General features: G+C 34.7%; 1 protein-coding gene across 3 annotated transcripts in view; it reads left to right on the top strand.

The window, feature by feature from the left end:
- Window positions 1-20,354, top strand: part of PLA2G4A (phospholipase A2 group IVA) — a 147,873-nt gene that overhangs the window by 90,190 nt on the left and 37,329 nt on the right. For all 3 annotated transcript variants that reach the window (XM_077157263.1, XM_077157265.1, XM_077157264.1), the window contains 4 exons: window positions 2,949-3,171; window positions 3,941-4,055; window positions 8,657-8,794; window positions 8,889-8,981. In XM_077157263.1, coding sequence (XP_077013378.1) covers window positions 2,949-3,171; window positions 3,941-4,055; window positions 8,657-8,794; window positions 8,889-8,981 — 569 coding nt within the window. The remainder of the gene's footprint in view (window positions 1-2,948; window positions 3,172-3,940; window positions 4,056-8,656; window positions 8,795-8,888; window positions 8,982-20,354) is intronic.

Genomic DNA, 20,354 nt, shown 5'->3' on the forward strand with positions numbered 1-20,354 from the left:
TTACTACCAGTAATTTAATTCATGAAACCCGAGAACATACCAAATCTTAATAGACAGACAAAGGGGGTGGAGGGACGCAACAACTGAGAGAGGCCATCAAAGAAGAGAACCAAGTAAAACTGAGTCCCAGACGTCAAGAGTGAAGAGTGTTCAAGTAACTAGTTGGTGGCTGAAATTCAATAGAGTTAAAAATCAGCAGAAACATTTGGTTTAGGACTGGGTTTGGAGATCTGTGGTATATTGAGTTGTGTTTCCCAGTTTGGACATGTTCTTGGTCTCAGTTCACATTCTAGTGGGTGTAGACCAATGTAAATAGGAATTTTTGATGCTGTTACATAAATTAAGGTGTGGTCCAACTGAGTCAGGCTGGGCTTTAATCCAGATTACTGGGGTTTTATAAACAAGAATGAAATTCAGGTATATGTAGAAAAAAACATGCAAAAAAGCAGAAAGTCAATGGAACTTGGAGGAGAAAGGATAAAATACCACTATGCACACCAACAGGTGAAAAAGAAAAGCCAAGGACCAAGGATATCTGGCAGCAAGCCCCGGAATGCCACTGTCTTTAGGGAGGAAGTAATGCCTTGATAATGCTTCAAAACTGGACTTCTCCTAGCCTCAGAACTCTGAGCCAATTCATTCCTATTGTTTAAGCCAGCCCACTGTATAGTGTTTGTTTTAGCAGCTGGGAAACTAAGACAAATCTTTAGTGATTTTAGCAACAAAAACTAGATAATATAAATAAAGTGCACTTCTTCTAAAGAAATTGCAGAGAATAATAACTGAATGGAAGTGATGAATGGAAGTGATGATGAGAAAGATGGAAAAGTGAACCTAGTAAGAGTCATCTATTATTTCAAGCAATATGGTTTGAAAAATAAGCAATGAGACAGATTCATTGTATTCATTGTATGATCCCAGGGTTGGGTTTTTATTTGTTTTCAGAGTTTAAAGACGAACATTTTTGTAGAAGTCTGAGGTGAAGAAAATAGTGTAGAAGGATATAGGAAAGTTAAACAAATAGAAGAATCATGAGTAGAAAAAGATTCAGGCAGAGATGGGCAGGACAAGACTAGGAGCACAGGTGAAAATGTTAATGGAGAGAAGAGACACTTCCTGAGATAGAAGAAATGGTGGTCCAAATGACTCATGTGAACATTTGAAAAATATAGATAAGAAGTTAAAAAGTTCAAAGGAAGGAATTCAGAATGACTTGGAAAAACAAATTACACTTCTGTGTTGTGTAAGTTTTATAGTTTTCTCTTTGTGGTCATTGTTTGGCACAGATGTGGTAATATGGAAATATCTGGAGAAGCCCTAGACCACCCAGGAAGTTTTCTGTGATTCCCCAAAGAGAACTTTATGTAGGACAGAAGTTTCCCTTCTTTGTAACTGCTACTACACCTCTGTGGTAATTACTTGTGAAATCATTTTTTATTTCATGATTCCTTCATAGGAAGGAGGGAGTTAACTGAATATTTATTGTTTAAATATTAAATAACAAAGTACATGATAATTTCCAGTAGAGCCAGGTGTGGCCAAATGGCTGGTGCTGAGAAGCTTCACAAGGACGCAATCTTGGTTTGCCGGGGCTGCTATAACATACCACGGACTTACTGACTTTAGCAATAGAAACTTATTGTATCACGGTTTTGGAGGCTGCAAGTCCAAAACAGGGTGTCAGAAGGATCATTCTTTGTCCAAAGTCTGTAGTGCTCTGGTGGTGGCTTTGCTAGCGATACAAAACTTAATCTCTGCTTCCATCATAGTCCTGGCTGTCTTCTTCTGCATTCTACTACTCACATATCAAACTTTCATCTGTTTATCAAGACTCCAGTTGTCTTAGTTTGCCAGGGCAGGTATGACAAATACTACAGGGGTCAGTTGAAACAGTGGGAACATAATTTCTCAAAGCTTTGGAGGACACAAGTCCATAATCATGGTCTCAACACACCATGTTTACTTCCAGCATTCTAGTACAGGCTCTCTGCAAATCTTGAGTTTCCTTGGCTTGCCTCTATATCTTCATTACATGTCTCTTCCTTCTGGCTTGTACTGTATATGTCTCTGTCTAGAGTTCCTCTCCTTGAAAGGACTTTAGCCGTATGGATGAGTCCCACCCTGATTCTATTTGGCCTCCTCTAAATAGGATCTTTAAAAATCCTATTAACAATTGAGTCCATACCTTAATTAATAATAACACCTTTCAAGATCTTGTTACAAATAGGTTCATGTCCACAGAACCGGAATTTAGAACTTGAATATGTCTTTGTGGGGTGGTATGATTCAGTCCATAACAGAAACATGTACTTTAAAGACCTTGCTCCTCTCCAGATTTGGCCTTTAGATTTGTATGCTTAGAAACTCAAAGTCCTGTTTTGGTAAGGCTTAGGATTCTGTATAGCACTAACTTCAAATCAAAAGGGTGATTAAAACCAGAATGTTAGTTCATCAACTTATAATGAAAACAAAACACTTTTCAGGAGGATTAGGCATTCACTATAATTTGACAGCACATTTTCTACCTTAAGATAATCATCATGGAAAGTCACATTATCAGATTGCTTGATAATTGCATTAAGACAAATATTACATCAAGACAAGTCGATTCGATTGCATGACTCAAACGTGTTGTGCCATGAGGTGCTGATAGTCTGACGGGAATACACACTCTTGGCAAACTAGACAGTAAGAAGGAGGCCTGGCAAAGTCTGTGGATGTCCACTGCCTCCTCTGAGACTCCTCCTTTACTTTGCTTTCATTGTAGAACAATTTCTGTCTGGTTGATACAATTCTTTCCTCAAATGCATTGATATCTCTAATCAGATAGTTATATTACCCCAATATTTCTACCATTCTTTATTTTTCTTATGGCAGAGCATGCCTACTTTCTTTGAAGACTATTAGAGTAATGTCCCTCATCTTTACTATGTTTTATTTTCTTACAGGTACATGTCTACCTTATATTCTCACCCTGATTTTCCAGACAAAGGGCCAGAAGAGATTAATGAAGAGCTAATGAAAAATGTTAGCCACAACCCTCTTTTACTTCTTACACCACAAAGGGTTAAAAGATATGTTGAGTCTTTATGGAAGAAGAAGAGTTCTGGGCAACCTGTCACCTTTACTGATATCTTTGGGATGTTAATAGGAGAAACACTAATTCATAATGTAAGCTATAGTCAAATCTATAATTCTTTTACTAGAAGTAGACAATCTATATCATAAGGTTTTAAGGAAAAGAAAAGATGATGCATTTTATTAAAGTCACTTAACACAATTATTCTTTTAACAGTGTGTACTCAGCACATTCTTTGTCCCAGACTTTATAACTGCTTTCTACATGTCAAGCAAGTGCTTATTAATTCATTAGAATATGCATTAGTTTTGATATATGGAGCAATACTTTCATTTTTCTTTGTCTTTGGAAAAAATACACATTTTAATCCTTTGCTGCCTGTTGCCCCCAAAAATGGGATTTTTCTTTTAGATGAGGACGTGATACAACTATTATCCTTAAGGTGAAGTTGCATGGAGAGAGTCAGAAAAGAAGTAGATCACATGGACAGACTGAACACATGACTAGAGTGTGGCATTTCATCTGAAGATAAAGCAGGGGAGATAGAGAAGAGTCTGTCTGTGTCTGGGAGTTCTGGAGCTGAATTCTTGACGAATTCTGTAGTTGCCAAATTGTTTTCCAGTTCAAATGTGGACATAGTCCGTAGAGTTATGTTTCTTTTTAGAATGCAGATAATTACTTCCATAGTGCTTACTTTTGTTGTTTATTTATGACTGGGAGATTTCTAGAAGCAAGTATGACTTATTTTAAAATATAAATATTGTGTTAGCAAACTCCCAAATGGAATTACTATTTTAAATAAATTTCTATCTGTATCTGCTTGTATATTTAAAACTATTTCTTTCTTTCTTCTGTGGACAGAGAATGAACATTACCTTGAGTAGTTTGAAGGAAAAAGTTAATACTGCACAATGCCCTTTACCTCTTTTCACTTGTCTCCATGTCAAACCTGATGTTTCAGAGCTAATGTTTGCAGGTAAGTTCTTTCCACCTTTCAGAATATTACCTTGAACCTCCAATCTTCTGTTTCCAGTGATTTTCTTCTGAGCAACATCAAAAGCAAATTCAGTTGCTTATTTTAATACATTTTCTGCAAGGTAAGGCTGGATAATTTTTGTGGTTATAGAGAATATTCCATGAAACTAGTAACTAGTTTATCTTTATTTTGGCTGATGAAGTAAAACAATGATAAAATAAAAAATAATGAATATAATCAATTATTCAACTTTAATTAGAGTTTTTTCAATGACTTTTAATGAAATATTACACCTAGTACTTTAAAGCAAAGTATATTCTTTTGCTTGCTGGCTATGTTTTCATAAATTGGGTGATGAGATGAATATTTATCATTCATATCAACATTCTAAGTTTTCTAAAAAGTACTGGTCTGTACTTGTGGTAGCTAGTAAACAAAATTCCTCTGCTCTCTTGCTTATTTAATATCAGAGGTAATACTTCTGCCATTTATCATTTCATTGGGTGCTCTAACAGTGTCTGACATCATGGTCAGCAATCAAATGGAATTAGCTTGACTGTAAAGGAATTTGGAGGGGAGAGCTAAAGCTTTTTTATATAGGTGCCATGATATGTATTTTTTATTTCCATAGATATTCTCTGGTGGATTCATAAATTTCCTTTTGAAATTGGCTGATAAATGTCATTTGCATGCAAATTAAATATAAACATGACCACGTAAATCATCCTCCACCTTGGAAACATGATATAGTCAAAAAAGCACTGGATTCTAATTTGAAAGCCTTGTTGTCTTAGCAGGAATAGCTTGAGAAAGTCATTTAATCTCTCTGATCTTTATTGTCCTTATTGTTAAAAAATGGCACTTTCATATGCCCCCCCCCCTTTTTATTGTATGCTGTTTGGCAGGGGGTCACATTTTATTCTTTTTCCGTGTGACTATCCCCTTATTGCAGCACCATTTTGTTGAATTTTTTTGTGTGTGCATGGTCTGGAAATTGAACCTGGGTTTCCCGCATGAAAGGCGGGCATTCTAATCACTGAATTACTCGTGCACCCTCTGTTTCTTTGTTTTTTTCATTTGTTTGTTTGCTTGAGAAGTGCATGGGCTGGGAATTGAACCTGGGTCTCCCTCATGTGGGCGAGAATTCTACCACTGAACTACCCTTTCACCACAGTGGCCCCTTTTTATTCTGAACTTTTAGTTCTCAGGTGAAAATCTGACCAAAATAATTAAAGAATAGATAATGTTTCAGAAACAGAAAGTTTTAGATTCATCTAGAGTGATAAAAAGCTGTTTTGTATTTAGTTGGTATCTTTGCGTCATCATCTTCTTAGCTATGATATTGTACTGAAATGGAAGATGCACCTATTAACCTTCCATCGTTAAACTTCTGTGAGAAGGAGGTTCCAGCTGTGTCTTCTAAAATAATGGGACAAATCCATTAAATATCAGTTATGTGGCTGTTATACCCAGATAGGTCTTCCAGAGATGTGTGTCATGAGTGTTCAAGTAGTTTGAGCTAGAGTTATTTAAGAATAAAAAAAGGTTGGAGCCATGTCTGTACAGAAATTTAGTATAGCAATAAAGACTTCATGGCAGAGATGGAACACGGTTCAAGTTGAAATAGGAAGGATCTATCTAAGGGAGATGAAAGGGCAGCTTTGTGTGTAAACAATATGAGAAAATGCTTAGAAATGAAACCGAAGGTATGCTTTGGGGAATAGCAAAGAAAAGTTAGTCTCAGATTCAGGAATACACTGGCAAAGAGTAGGTGATATATTACAGGAAACATTTAGTGCTGAATTACAGAAAGATTTGAATTCCAGACAAAAATATTTTTACTTACTTTTGATGATAATAGAAAATATTTAATGCTTTTGGACAGGCACTAAAATTATTTAAGTGGTGTTTTTGAAAAAAATTGGCATTATATGTGTAGATTGGAAGGAGAAAAAAAACTGGAAGCAAACATATCTCTGTATTTTTGCTGACAAGGTCCTAGAACTAAGGTGATTTTGATAAGGAATGAATGGATGTGAAATATTTTAAAAATTATTGGTGGGATGTGATGATGGATTTAACATGAGAAGATAAAAGGTGTTTCCAGTAAGAAAACTTTTATGAAATATAATCATGTGGTTTACAGAAAGAGATAAGCTAGACTGGGAGAATAGGTGATGAGTTTCTTTCTAGGCTAGCAGTGGGATATGATGACAGCACATCGGAGTATAATTGCCTAACAGGAATTTGGTAATGAGCAAATGGAGGTTCAGGAGAGAGATTGCAGTTTGCAGGGGAGTAAATAAGCAAGCGCAACCATGCTGAGATCTTCAGTGAGGATCAGAGGGAAAAATCTTAGTTCTTACGAATGATTATAATTATTGTGTGCACAGATCATACCATTAATAAAGAAGGGATAGCTAGGAAAGTAGGCACCAGGAAGTTATGTTCAGTACCAAGATAGGGCTGTGAAATTCACTGACAGGAACTTACTCGTAGTTACACAGAACTTTATCTAACACCCTCTGGTTCATTACTATGTCATGTCTCGCTAGTCATGTCTTGCTAACATACCACTTTAGAAGAAGGATATATGTGCCTCTGGCTTTAATATGAAATTAATTACACTCTCACATAACCACTGTGATTTCATAACTTTCTTCATGAAATTAGAATATTCTGATCTACCATTGAGTAGATAATAAAATAGATCTGTAATTCCTTTTCCAAAACGTATGGGGGTGGATCTGTTTTGGAATCCAGAATTTTTTAGACTTTAATTAGATATGTAAACTGCATATTATATAATTCCCCCATCGGAGTCTCAATTAAACAGAGTAATGTTTCTCCAGTAGAATGTATCAATATTCACATTGAGTGGGATGAATAAAGAATATTAAGAGACCCACAGGTTTCAGGCCTAGTTCCCCTGCTAAATGCATTCAGGTCAGGTTCACCATCACATGAAAAGTAAAAGCTTGTGGATTTTGAAATTTTTCGGATTTGGGGTTGTTGGATGAGAGATTATGGACATGTAATAATTTCAGAAAGGGATAAATAGAAAAATGAATGAGGGAGAATGGAAGGCAGTGAGTTGGGGTAGGGTTGGATGGCAATGGAACTGCTTTAGAGAGGAAGCTTAAGAAAGACCTTGAACTGAAGTTTAAGAAAGAACAAGCTTTACACTTGCGGAAGGGACTAGTATGTGTAAAAGCGCTGAAGTGAAAACGAGGTTGGTCTGTTTGAAGAACAGTTAAGAAGCTCTTTGAGGCTAAAATGGAATAAAGAAGACAAAACCTACAGGGGATTTGTTAGATATGGTCAGAAAGGGAGCAGGAACCAGGGTGTTACGAAACTTTGTAGGTTATGTTCTTGTTTTCAGTGCAATTGGAAGCCATTGGAAAGCTTTCAGCTGGCTTTTATGTACTCTCATTTTTAGTTTGAAAAATTCGTTCTGGCTACGGCATATCAAAAAGTACGATGTTGGGGTTAGGGGGTAGAGTAGAGTAGAGGCATTTAAGAGACTTTTAGAAATCCAAGGGACATAGTAAGGGTGCCTGTACTAGTGTGATCATGGTAGACAAGTGGGTAGGTTACTGGGCTCTGAGTATATGTGGTGGTAATGCCTACAGCCCTTGATTTTTTAGATATGAGATGTGAGGAGAAAAAGAATCATCAAGGATAATCCTAAAATCTTTTTTGCCTGAAAAAATGAATGAATGTTGGTACCCTTTACTAAGAAGAAAGACGAGAGAGAGTGTTGGTACTATTTACTAAGAAGACAAGTGTGGAAAATGGGATTCAGAAACCAGGGATTCTTTTGGGATACCTTAAGATTCTAATAATTATTACAATTAGAATACTCTCATCCATTCCCACAGCTGACCATTGGATCCTCAGAACAACCTTACAAGTCACCTACCTTTCATATTCACATTTTACAAATTACGGAACTAAGACACAAAAAAGGCAAGCAATTTACCCAAAGTTGCACAGTTAGTAAGTGACAGAATGAGATTTGAACTCAGGATGTCTGGCTGTAGAGCCTCTGCTCTTAGGCAATATATTATATGACCATCACATTAGGATGCTTCAAATATGAGGTATTAAAAACTTTGCAGTGTAATCTTGAGATTTAGAAAAATAGTTAATAAGCAAAGTTAAATGAAGATGAAGAAAAGGCAAATTTTAATAAATTTTTTCTTCCATTTTCACAGACTGCTTGTGTTGTCAGAAAGAATGAGCTTAATTCTCTCGTCCGTGGATGATACAGCTGAGTCAGCAGTTTTAGTTTTCAACTCTTAAGAATTAAGATGAACTTGATAAAAGATGTCTGAGTTTTAGAATGGAAAATAGTATTTAATTTTTGCAAATTAAATGAAGTCTGTTTGTATTGTCTCAACTTATTCATCTATAAGCTCTTTTACCCCATCAACTCCTATACAATGCAATATACATAGTTGGCATTTGGTTGTTTCTGTTTTAAAATTTTAAATAAATGAATGAGAATAATCATGGCATTGTTGAAGTAATCTTTAACTGTGTACATCTCTAGAATATTTTCTTATTATTGGATTGACTTATTTTTAAAATGCTTTCAGATTGGGTTGAATTTAGTCCATATGAGATCGGCATGGCTAAATATGGTACTTTTATGGCTCCTGACTTATTTGGAAGCAAATTTTTTATGGGAACAGTTGTGAAGAAATATGAAGAAAACCCCTTGCATTTCTTAATGGGTGAGTGATCAAAAACTATCACTGGTAGTTTTCTTTTGACTGTTTTTAAGTCCTGGTGCATCCTAAGTTATCCTCTGATTTTGCTTTATTGTAGGTGTCTGGGGCAGTGCCTTTTCTATATTGTTCAACAGAGTCTTGGGAGTTTCTGGTTCACAAAATAAAGGTTCCACAATGGAGGAAGAATTAGGTATTGTACAAATCATGTTTATAAAGCTGCATTGATACACTTCATTAACATATATATACAGAGAGAGAGAAAAATCATTAAAGGATTGTAATTATTCTAAAGATAATGATATTTTGGTTTAATCAATATAAATATTTCCTAAAAATCATATGTAAGTTTCTCAAGTATGATTCTTACATTGAGGCTGTGAAATTCATAAAAATCATTGATCTCTAAAAATAATTTTCACAAGAGTATCTCCATTTATTTTTCTCATTATGCATCCAAGCATACTATTTGTGTTAATGATTATTCCCTTTTATGAAATAAGAGTACCTTTTTAAAGACTTAATTCATCGATAGCTGAGCGCAGTTTGACACCTAAATTCATGCTTTTCACAGTTTTTTGTCCCTTAATTATTAACTCACTCACTAAATTCTGTTATTTTCTTGTAGCTACTAATTCCTACCAAAAAAGAGGAAAAAAATCTTTCAAATCACCTCCAGCAAATTAAAACTCATTTTATTTATTAAATCTAACTTATTAACCCATGATAAATTAAAAATAACATTTATGAAACTTGAAAAGTTAGACAAATTTGACTGAAGATGGTGATTTTCATGTGTTATAAGGATGATGCTTTAGAAGCATAGAATTTCTATGATGAATAATTTCATCAAAGCAAGCAAAACAAAATGCAACACATTCATTACCCTCCGAAATCCTTGCCGTCTATATTCTAATCAACACTGATATATGTTATGGCAAGTTTGAGTGGTAGCGGGAAGAAGTCATGGCCTGCTAAATCCAGATTTGTCCCAGAATAGCTGGGACAAGGAGGAAGAAATGTGAGAACTTTCAGCACAACTACCTGATAGCTTTTTTTTGTCCTTGAAGAATCACAGGTGAGAACAGAAAAGCCTGAAGAACATAGATGATTTTTACAATAATTAATTTATTTGGAGAAAGTATTCATGTGAAATTTTCCCAGGCAATGATTTAATTAAGCTTATAAGCAATAGAAAGCTCAATAATGACATTAGTTAGAGTCCTGTAAATTGACTTATAAATAATATTATTACCCCTCCTGCAAGATTTGATTTTAGTTGTTTGACATTTGAGATGACTTTTATATTAATTACAGTTAAGCTTCTGCAGTCCTTAATTTCTTTGGGCATCATTTATAATTTTGGGCGGTTCTTAATAAGTAATGGAAATGTGGTCTTATGATTTTATTAGAGCCAAATGCACCTTAGACTTGTACTTGCTTCTGTCCTCTGGGCTGCACTCAGTTAACAAGCAGCCTTCGTAGCTGGGACTCTGCTGGCTGTGAGCTTTAATACATTCCCTTAAAGGTAGTTAATGAGGTAAAACATATAATGAAAAAAATGATCTAATTTGATTTGTTTTAATGACTGTTGATTGAATCCTTGATGTCCTTGATCCTGTTTTCAACTCTAATTTTGTGGAAATAACTTTTTCCAAATTATGTGAAGATGTTGGAAAACAGAGCTAAATAATAGAAATATTGCATGTTATGAGGCCTGCTTCCCTGTTCCTCTTCTCTGCTGAATAATCCAGATATATGTAGGGCTTGCTATTTTTTTTTTCTCTTAAAGCAGGAAGAGAATAGGACTGAAATAACACATCTGAAGGTGGGTGAGGCAATGGCTAAATGCCAAGGAAAAGGAAGAAGTTGACTTGAATTACTGTTAAGAATACTCTGTGTTTTAAGACATCCTTCAGTGGTCTGGCATCTTATTTACTCTTTCTGTGTGTCAGACTTAGGGAGAATGATATGTACTTTAGATCCAGCAATCAGCAGGATGCATGTTACCTTAGCTTAAGTGAGGATATTCAGAAATGAAACCAGGGAAGTGACTGAGGTGACTCAGGACTCCTGCTGACTCTTTGATCCACTGGCTGACTGAAGCCTACGTCTTAGAGGGGAGCACAGAGGTGGTGGCTGTTTATTTTCTTCCCTGGGAAAAATACCTCAAGACAAATGGAACCATAATTAAGTAACTAAATAACAGTCCTTACTTCCTCAAGGTGTTTTGAAAGTAAGAAATGTATGGTTGTGAATTGATGCTGTGAATTATACTTTATAAATGGAAAGCATAGAAATTCAGAAGATTTTGCTATTCATGTTTTAAACACTTAGGAGAAATCAGTAAATCTTCCTTCTAAAGAAAGGAATATTTTAGTGGACATGTTTTTTTTTTTTTTTTAATCAGGAGATCAAATGTGACAAACAGACTAACAAAGGGAGCATCCTGAGGAGAGGAAATTTCTTCCTTCTAAAATACATGTGGCATCAGAAATGCACCTATTGTATACAACCTCTGCACTGGATCATTTCTTAAAACCTCCCTTTGTCTATACAACAGAGTTATTTCTGAAATAATCATAAGATGAACTGGATAATAATGTTAGCTAGTAAACATGCTCTTTTATTCAATTTCATATATATAATCATAATATTAAGTAACTATACAATTATAAAATAAGTATCAACATACTGTCAAGCACTCATTAATGCTTCCACTACATACTCATGATATTTATGCATATACCATTTATGTAGGTATAATAATTAAACAATGCAAAGTAATATAGGAAAACCAAATATATAGAAAAATAAGGAAAACCCAAAGATCTATGATTCTTTGAGTCTAAATTCCAAAAATGTGGGATTATCACTAAAATTTGTAAATTTAGAGTCGGTTTCTTAAAATAAGAAAAATTCTATTGATTAATGAGATGAGTTGAAAAGCTACCATATAGGGAATTTTTTCATATTGGTGTCCAAAGAAAGTTTGGTTCATCTAAAAATGGAGATTATAAGAATTATCTGTACACTGTATAATTTAGATAAATTTTACAGGAGAAAAAGACAGCAAGCTATTATGCTGTTTTACTGCTGTCTTTGTTTTAAAGACTTATGGTTGTTATTTTAATTTATGTAACTTTTCTTAATATGTTCTGCAGGAAGCACAGATTTTTTACTAATCTTTATTTTTATTAGAGACTTAAGAATTACAGAAAAATCATGCAGAACATATAGAGTTCCCATAGTACCCCTTCACACACATGGTGTTCTCTATTTTTAAGATTTTTGTAATTAGTGTGGTACCTTTGTTACAATTGATTGGATAATATTATTATAAGTACAGTATTAACTATAGTCCATAGAGTACATTAGGGTTCACTGTGTTGTACAATCTTATATGTTTATTTAAGAATTTTTATTCTTACTAGAATAAATATATCCTTGTGATGTATAATTACATGTGCAATCTAAAATTTTCCTTTTAACCACACTCAAATATATAATTGAGTTGCAGTGCTACTAATTAATTCAGTGTGTGCTACCATCATCACCAAAATTTTTCCATCACCCTAAACAAGAACTACCAGTTAAGCATTAACTCTCCATTTAATGCCCCACCCTGGCCCCTGGTACCCTGCATTTGAATTTCTGACTCTACGAATTTGAAATTCTAATTATTTCACATCAATGAGATCATGCAACATTTATCCTTTTGTGTCTGGCTTATTTCACTCAACATGATTTCAAGATTCATCTTTGTTGTTGCATATATCAGAACTTCATTCCTTTTTACACAATGAATAATATTCCATTGTGTGTATATTACATTTTGTTTATCAATTCATCTGTTGATGGACGCTTAGTTTGCTTCTATCTTTTGCGAATACTGCTACCATGAACATCTATGTGCAAATATCTGTTCACATCCCTGCTTTCATTTCCTTTGGAATTTTACCTAGAACTGGTTATTTTCAGGTTATATGGTTACTCTATGCTTAAAATTCTGAGAAACTGTCAAATTTTGCTCCATAGCAGTTGCACCATTTTATATCCCCACCAACAATTAATGAATGTTCCTATTTCTTCACATACTCGCCAATACATGTTATTTTCTGTTTCTGTTTGTTTTTTAAAACAGTAGCTTTTCTATCGGACATGAAATTGAATCTCATAGTTTTAAATTGCGTTTCTTCAATTTCAACTAAAGATGATGGGCATCTTTTCATGTCTTTATTGACAGTTTATTTATTTATTTATTGAGAAATGGCTATTTAATACATTTGCTCAATTTTTAATTGGATTGTTTTTCTTTTTTGTTGTTGAATGATGGGATTTCTTTATATACTGTAGATATCCATATCGGATATGTGGTTCCAAATATTTTCTGTCATTGTGTAGGTTGTCTTTTTTTGGGGGGGTACATGGTCCGGGAATTGAGCCTGGGTCTCCAGCATGAAAGGCGGGCATTCTAACCACTGAACTGCCCGTGCACCCATGGGTTGTCTTTTTATAGTCATGATAAAATCCTATGATGCAAACTGGGTTTTAATTTTGATGAAGTCCTGTTTACTATTGTTTTTTCATTTGTTGTTTGTGCTTTTGTTGTAAAGACTAAGAAACCATTGCCAAACACAAAGTCCTCAAGGTACTTCCCTATGTTTTCTGCTCAGAGTTTTATAGTTTGGTTCTTTCATTTAGGTCTTTGGTCCATTGTGATTTAAGTTTTGCATATGGTGTGAAGTAGAGTCCACCTTCATTCTTTTGAAAAGGGATATCCAGTATTCCCAACACCATTTGTTGAAGGGACTATTCTTTCTCCATTGAGTAGACTTGACACCCTTGTCAGAATCAATTGGCCATAAACGTGAGGGTTTATTCTGTCTTTGCACCAACACCATGCTGTTTTGATTACTCTCACTTTATAATAAGTTTTGAGATTGAGAAGTATGAGGCCTCTAATCCATTCTTATTTTTCAGGATGGTTTTGGTTATCTGGAACACCTTACCCTTCCATACAGATTTGATGGTTGGCTTTTCCAGTTTTGAAAAGAAGGCTGTTTGAACTTCTATTGGGATTACATTGAATCTATAAATCAATTTGGGTAGAATTGACACCTAAATATACTTCATGAACAGAGAAAGTCCTTTCATTCAGAGCTTCTTTGATTTTAATTTTCTAGCAATGTATGCAAGTTTTTTGCATCCTTGTTTAGATTTATTCCTAGATATTTGATTCTTTTAGTTGCTATTGTGAATGAATTTTTCTTGATTTCCTCTTCAGTTTGTTCATTACCAGTGTATAGAAACACTACTGATTTTTTGTGTTGATCTTGTACCTTGCCACCTTGCTGAATTTGCATACTAGCTCTAGCATATTTCTTGTGATTTTCTGGATTTTCTGTCTATGGAATCATGCTATCTGTAAAGAGAGAAAGTTTTATTTCTCTTTCCTATTTGGATATCTTTACAATATTTTTAACATTTTTTATTGTGAAATATAACATATATGCAGAAAAATGTTAAATTTCAAAGTGCAATTTAAATGTAGTTATAGAGTCAATTTCAAAATATGGCAAGGGTTATGATTCCACAATTTCTACAATTGTGTAATACACTAGAAGCTAACAAGCAATATCAATATAATGATTCAGTAGTCACAATCATTTGTGAAATCCTATTTTCTCTGTTACAGCTCCTTCCTCTCACTTGATCCTTCTTCCAATCTTCAGGGATATTTGGGCAATGACCATTTCTTTAGTTTACTAAGGCTGAAAGAATGAAATAAATCAGAGATGGATTGGCATTTATAAGGGGGTTATTTATTTGGTTACAAATTTATAGTTCCTTTGGGTTTTTCTGGCAGGTGGGAGGCAACAGTGACATCTGCTGGCCTTCTTTCCCAGCTTCTAAGTTCAAATGGCTTTCCCTGGGGCATTTCCTTTCTGCATCTCCAAACATCTGGGCTGTCAGCTCTGAGCTCTGAGCTAATGACTGACCTGTGCTGAGCTGTGCTGAATTGAGCTGGGTTGCTTCTTTCTCTTCTAACACTTCCTTTTAAGCCTCCAGCTAATTGAATTAAATGTCACTTATGGCAGAAAGCAGTCCCCTTATTTGACAACAGATGTAATCAGCCATAGATGGAATTCACATGTTTATGATTTAAGTTCACAGCAACAGAACAACTGGGCACCACCACCTGGCCACACTTACATCTGAACCTAACTACTACACCATTCTGACTTCTTCATGTCGAAAAGGAGTGTCGACATTATGGGATAGAGGGATATAACCAGTTGATGTTCTTGGAGAAACTGGTGCCTCTGGGTTTCAAGGTGTATCTGTCATAGGAACCATCTGGAAATTTTAAGTTCTGAAAAATAAATTTAGTGAGTGAGGCATTTATAGAGCCTCAGATACAGCCCTAAGTATTCTTTAGAGTTTTCATGAATACTGGTGGTTGGAGATTGGCATACTACGAGAATTAACAATATCTATCTGAAGCTTGCATAGGTGTAACCTCCAGAATAGCCTCTTGACATTGAAATCTCTTAGCCAATGACACCGAATCTGATACATTTCTTTTACCTCTTTTGGTTAGGTATGCATAGTTGATCCCATGATGCCAGGGCCAGGCTCATGCCTGGGGGTCATGTCTCAATTGCCAAGGGTGACTTACACTCCTGAAAGTGATGCGTGGTGGGAAATAATGAGTTTACTTGTAGAGTGGGGCTTACAGAGAGGCCATATATCAGCACCAAAAGAGGTTCTCTGAAAGTAACTCTCAGGCATAATTATAGGTAGACTTAACTTCCCTGTTACAGAAATAAGTTTTCATAAGAATAAGCCTCAAGATTGAAGCCTTGGTCTATTAACTTGGGAGTCTATAATGTTTAAGAGAGTATCAAGAATTTCCCAGATGGGGAAGTTTAATAGTTCCATATTTTTTCTCCTGTCCTTCAAGGGACTTTGCCAATATTTTTTAATTAACTGCCCAACATACTTTGGAATGTATCAGGGTATTACATTTAGCTGTTCAGAATTACAATATCATTCCCAATTCTAGGCATTTGGATATTTTAAAATTCTTTTTTCTTGCCTAATTTTCCTGGCTAGAACTTCTTGTAGAATACTGAATAAAAGTGGTAATGGTGGGCATCCTTGTTCCTGATTTTAGAGGGAAAGCTTTCATTCATTCACCATTGAATATGACATTAACTGTGGGTGTTTCATATGGGCCCTTTATCATGTTGAGGAAAATTCCTTCTGTTCCTGGTTTTCTAAATGTTTTTAAGGAGAAAGAGTTCTTGATTTTGTCAAATGCTTTTTCTAAATAAATTTAGATGAACATGTGTTTTTTTTTCCCCTTCATTCTATTAATGTAATGTTTATTACATGAGTTGATTTTCTTACATTGAACCACCCTTGCATAACTGGGATAAATCCAACTTGATTGAGGTGCATAATTCTTTTTAATGTGTTATCACATTCCAATTTGCTAGTATTTTGTGAGTATTTTTGTGTCTATATTTATAAGAGATATTGGTTTATAGTTTTCTTTTCTTGGGAGCCTTTAACTGCAATTGTTTTAAGATAGCGTTGGCCTCATACTATGAGTTAGGAAGTGTTCCTTCAACTTCAATTGTTTGGAAGAGTTTGAGCAGGATTGGTGTTAATTCTTGAAATGTTTGGTAAAATTCACCAGTGAAGCCAACTGGTCCTGGGCTTTCTTTGGAAAAGAGGTTTTTGATTACTGATTCAATCTTACTGCTTGTTACTGTTGACCTTCTGTTTCTTTTTGAGTCAGTGTAGGTAGTTTGTGTTTCTAGTAATTTGTATATTTCATCTAAGTTATCTAATTTGTTGACTGTGTTATTAGTTCACAGGTATCCTCTTACAATCCTTTCTATTTCTGTGGGGTCAGTAGTCCCCTTTCGTTTCTAATTTTTGCTATCTGTATTCTCTCTTTTCTCTTTGTCAGTTTACCTAAAGGTTTGCCAATTTTATCGATACTTTCAAAAAACCAACTTTTGATTTTTTTGATTCTCTCTATTGTCTTATTTTATTCTCTACTTTATTGATTTCCACCTGAATCTTTGTTGTTTCCTTCTTCCTGCTTGCTTTGGGTTTACGTTTTCTAGATCCTCCAGTTGTGATATCAGGTCTCTGATTTGATATCTTTCTTCTTTTTTAATGTAAGCATTTAGAGAGATAAATTTTCCTCTCAACAATGCCTTTTCTGAATCCTGTAAGTTTCAATATGCTGCGTTTTCACTTTTCAAGGTATTTCCTAATTTCCCTTATTAGTTTCTTCTTTGACCCATTGGTTGTTTAAGAGTTTGTTATTTCCACATATTTATGAATTTTCCATTTTCGCCCCCTGTTACTGATTTCTAGCTTCATTCCATTTTGGTCAGACAAGTTACATGGTATTATTTCCATATATGTAAATGTATTGAGATTGTTTTTTGACTTCACAAATGGTCTAATCTGGAGAAGGACTGTGTGAACTAGAGAAGAATGTGTATTCCGCTGTGGTTGGGTGAAGTGTTCTGTGTACATCTGTTAAATCTAGTTGGTTTAGAGTAGTATTCAATTCTTCCTATTTCCTTATTGATATTTTGTCTAGATGATCCCTCCATTATTGAAAGTGGTATACTGAGGTCTCCTGTTTTCAATGTAGATTGTCTATTTCTTCCTTCAGATCTGTCAATATTTGTTTTACGTATTTTGGAACTCTGCTGTTAGATACACACATGTAAATATGCATACATGAATATATATATATTCACGAATATGTTATATATATATATATTCATACATGAATATATATATATATAACAATTATATATATATAATTGTTAAGTCTTCTCATTGAATTGACCCATTTATAGGTATGTAGTGGCCTGCTTTGTCTCTTGTAACAATTTTTGATGTAAAGTCTATTTTATCTAAGTTTAGCATTTCTTCCCCAGCTCTCTTTTGGTTACTATTTGCATGGTACATTTTTTCCATCCTTTCACATTGTCTACTTTTGTCTTTGAATTTAAGGCTCATCTTTCGCAAACATATAATTGGGCCATGCTTTTTGATCCATTCTGCCTATTTCTACCTTTGCCTGGAGAGTTTAATACATTTACATTTAAAGAAAGTACTGATTATGTAGGACTTTCTGTTATTTTTGTCTCTGTAAGTCTTAAACCTCCTTTGTCACACAATTCTTCTTACATATTTATTTGATTTTTTGTTTTGTAACTTTTTTTTTGCATGGGCAAGCACTGGGAACCAAACCCGGGTCTTTGGGATGGCAGGTGAGAATTCTGCCACTAAGCCACCATTGCACTGCCCTGTTTTGTAATTTTTGAGCCCTTCTTATTTGTTTTTCTATATTCACTTTTCATATACTTCTTTTTTGTTTGTTTGTTTGTTTGTTTGTTTGTTTTTATTAATTAAAAAAAGAATTAACAAAACAATTAGAAATCATTCCAATCTACATGTACAATCAGTAATTCTTAATAACATCACATAGTTGCATATTCATCATTTCTTAGTACATTTGCATCGATTTAGAAAAAGAAATAAAAAGACAACAGAATAAGAATTAAAACAATAATATAAAGAAAAAAAAAAACAAAAACAAAAACAAAAAACCTATACCTCACATGCAGCTTCATTCAGTGTTTTAACATAATTGCATTACACTTGGGTAGTATTGTGCTGTCCATTTCTGAGTTTTTATATCCAGTCCCGTTGTACAGTCTGTATCCCTTCAGCTCCAATTATCCCTTCTCTTTTTTTTTTTTTTTAATTAAGGAAAAAAAGAAATTAACCCAACATTTAGAGATCATACCATTCTACATATGCAATCATTAATTCTTAACATCATCACATAGATGCATGATCATCATTTCTTAGTACATATGCATTGGTTTAGAAGAACTAGCAACATAACCGAAAAAGATATAGAATGTTAATATAGAGAAAAAAAATAAAAGTAATAATAGTAAAATCAAAACAAAACAAAACAAAACAAAACAAAACAAAAACCTATAGCTCAGATGCAGCTTCATTCAGTGTTTTAACATGATTGCTTTACAATTAGGTATTATTGTGCTGTCCATTTTTGAGTTTTTGTATCTAGTCCTGTTACACCGTCTGTATCCCTTCAACTCCAATTGGCCATTATCTTACCCTGTTTCTACCTCCTGCTGGACTCTGTTATCAAGGACATATTCCAAATTTATTCTCGAATGTCTGTTCACATCAGTGGGACCATACAGTATTTGTCCTTTAGTTTTTGGCTAGACTCACTCAGCATAATGTTCTCTAGGTCCATCCATGTTATTACATGCTTCATAAGTTTATCCTGTCTTAAAGCTGCATAGTATTCCATCGTATGTATATACCACAGTTTGTTTAGCCACTCTTCTGTTGATGGAGATTTCGGCTGTTTCCATCTCTTTGCAATTGTAAATAACGCTGCTATAAACATTGGTGTGCAAATGTCCGTTTGAGTCTTTGCCCTTAAGTCCTTTGAGTATATTCCCAGCAATGGTATTGCTGGGTCGTATGGCAATTCTATATTCAGCTTTTTGAGGAACCGCCAAACTGCCTTCCACAGTGGTTGCACCATTTGACATTCCCACCAACAGTGGATAAGTGTGCCTCTTTCTCCGCATCCTCTCCAGCACTTGTCATTTTCTGTTTTGTTGATAATGGCCATTCTGGTGGATGTGAGATGATATCTCATTGTGGTTTTGATTTGCATTTCTCTAATGGCCAGGGACATTGAGCATCTCTTCATGTGCCTTTTGGCCATTTGTATTTCCTCTTCTGATAGGTGTCTGTTCAAGTCTTTTTCCCATTTTGTAATTGGGTTGGCTGTCTTTTTGTTGTTGAGATGAACAATCTCTTTATAAATTCTGGATACTAGACCTTTATCTGATATGTTGTTTCCAAATATTGTCTCCCATTGTGTAGGCTGTCTTTCTACTTTCTTGATGAAGTTCTTTGATGCACAAAAGTGTTTAATTTTGAGGAGTTCCCATTTATTTATTTCCTTCTTCAGTGCTCTTGCTTTAGGTTTAAGGTCCATAAAACCGCCTCCATTTGTAAGATCCATAAGATATCTCCCAACATTTTCCTCTAACTGTTTTATGGTCTTAGACCTAATGTTTAGATCTTTGATCCATTTTGAGTTAACTTTTGTATAGGGTGTGAGAGATGGGTCTTCTTTCATTCTTTTACATATGGATATCCAGTTCTCTAGGCACCATTTATTGAAGAGACTGCTCTGTCCCAGGTGAGTTGGCTTGACTGCCTTATCAAAGATCAAATGTCCATAGATGAGAGAGTCTATATCTGAGCACTCTATTCGATTCCATTGGTCGATATATCTATCTTTATGCCAATACCATGCTGTTTTGACCACTGTGGCTTCATAATATGCCTTAAAGTCAGGCAGCGCGAGACCTCCAGCTTCGTTTTTTTTCCTCAAGATGTTTTTAGCAATTTGGGGCACCCTGCCCTTCCAGATAAATTTGCTTATTGGTTTTTCTATTTC

This window comes from Tamandua tetradactyla, chromosome 4, assembly GCF_023851605.1.
Source record: "Tamandua tetradactyla isolate mTamTet1 chromosome 4, mTamTet1.pri, whole genome shotgun sequence".
NCBI classification, from domain to species: domain Eukaryota; kingdom Metazoa; phylum Chordata; class Mammalia; order Pilosa; family Myrmecophagidae; genus Tamandua; species Tamandua tetradactyla.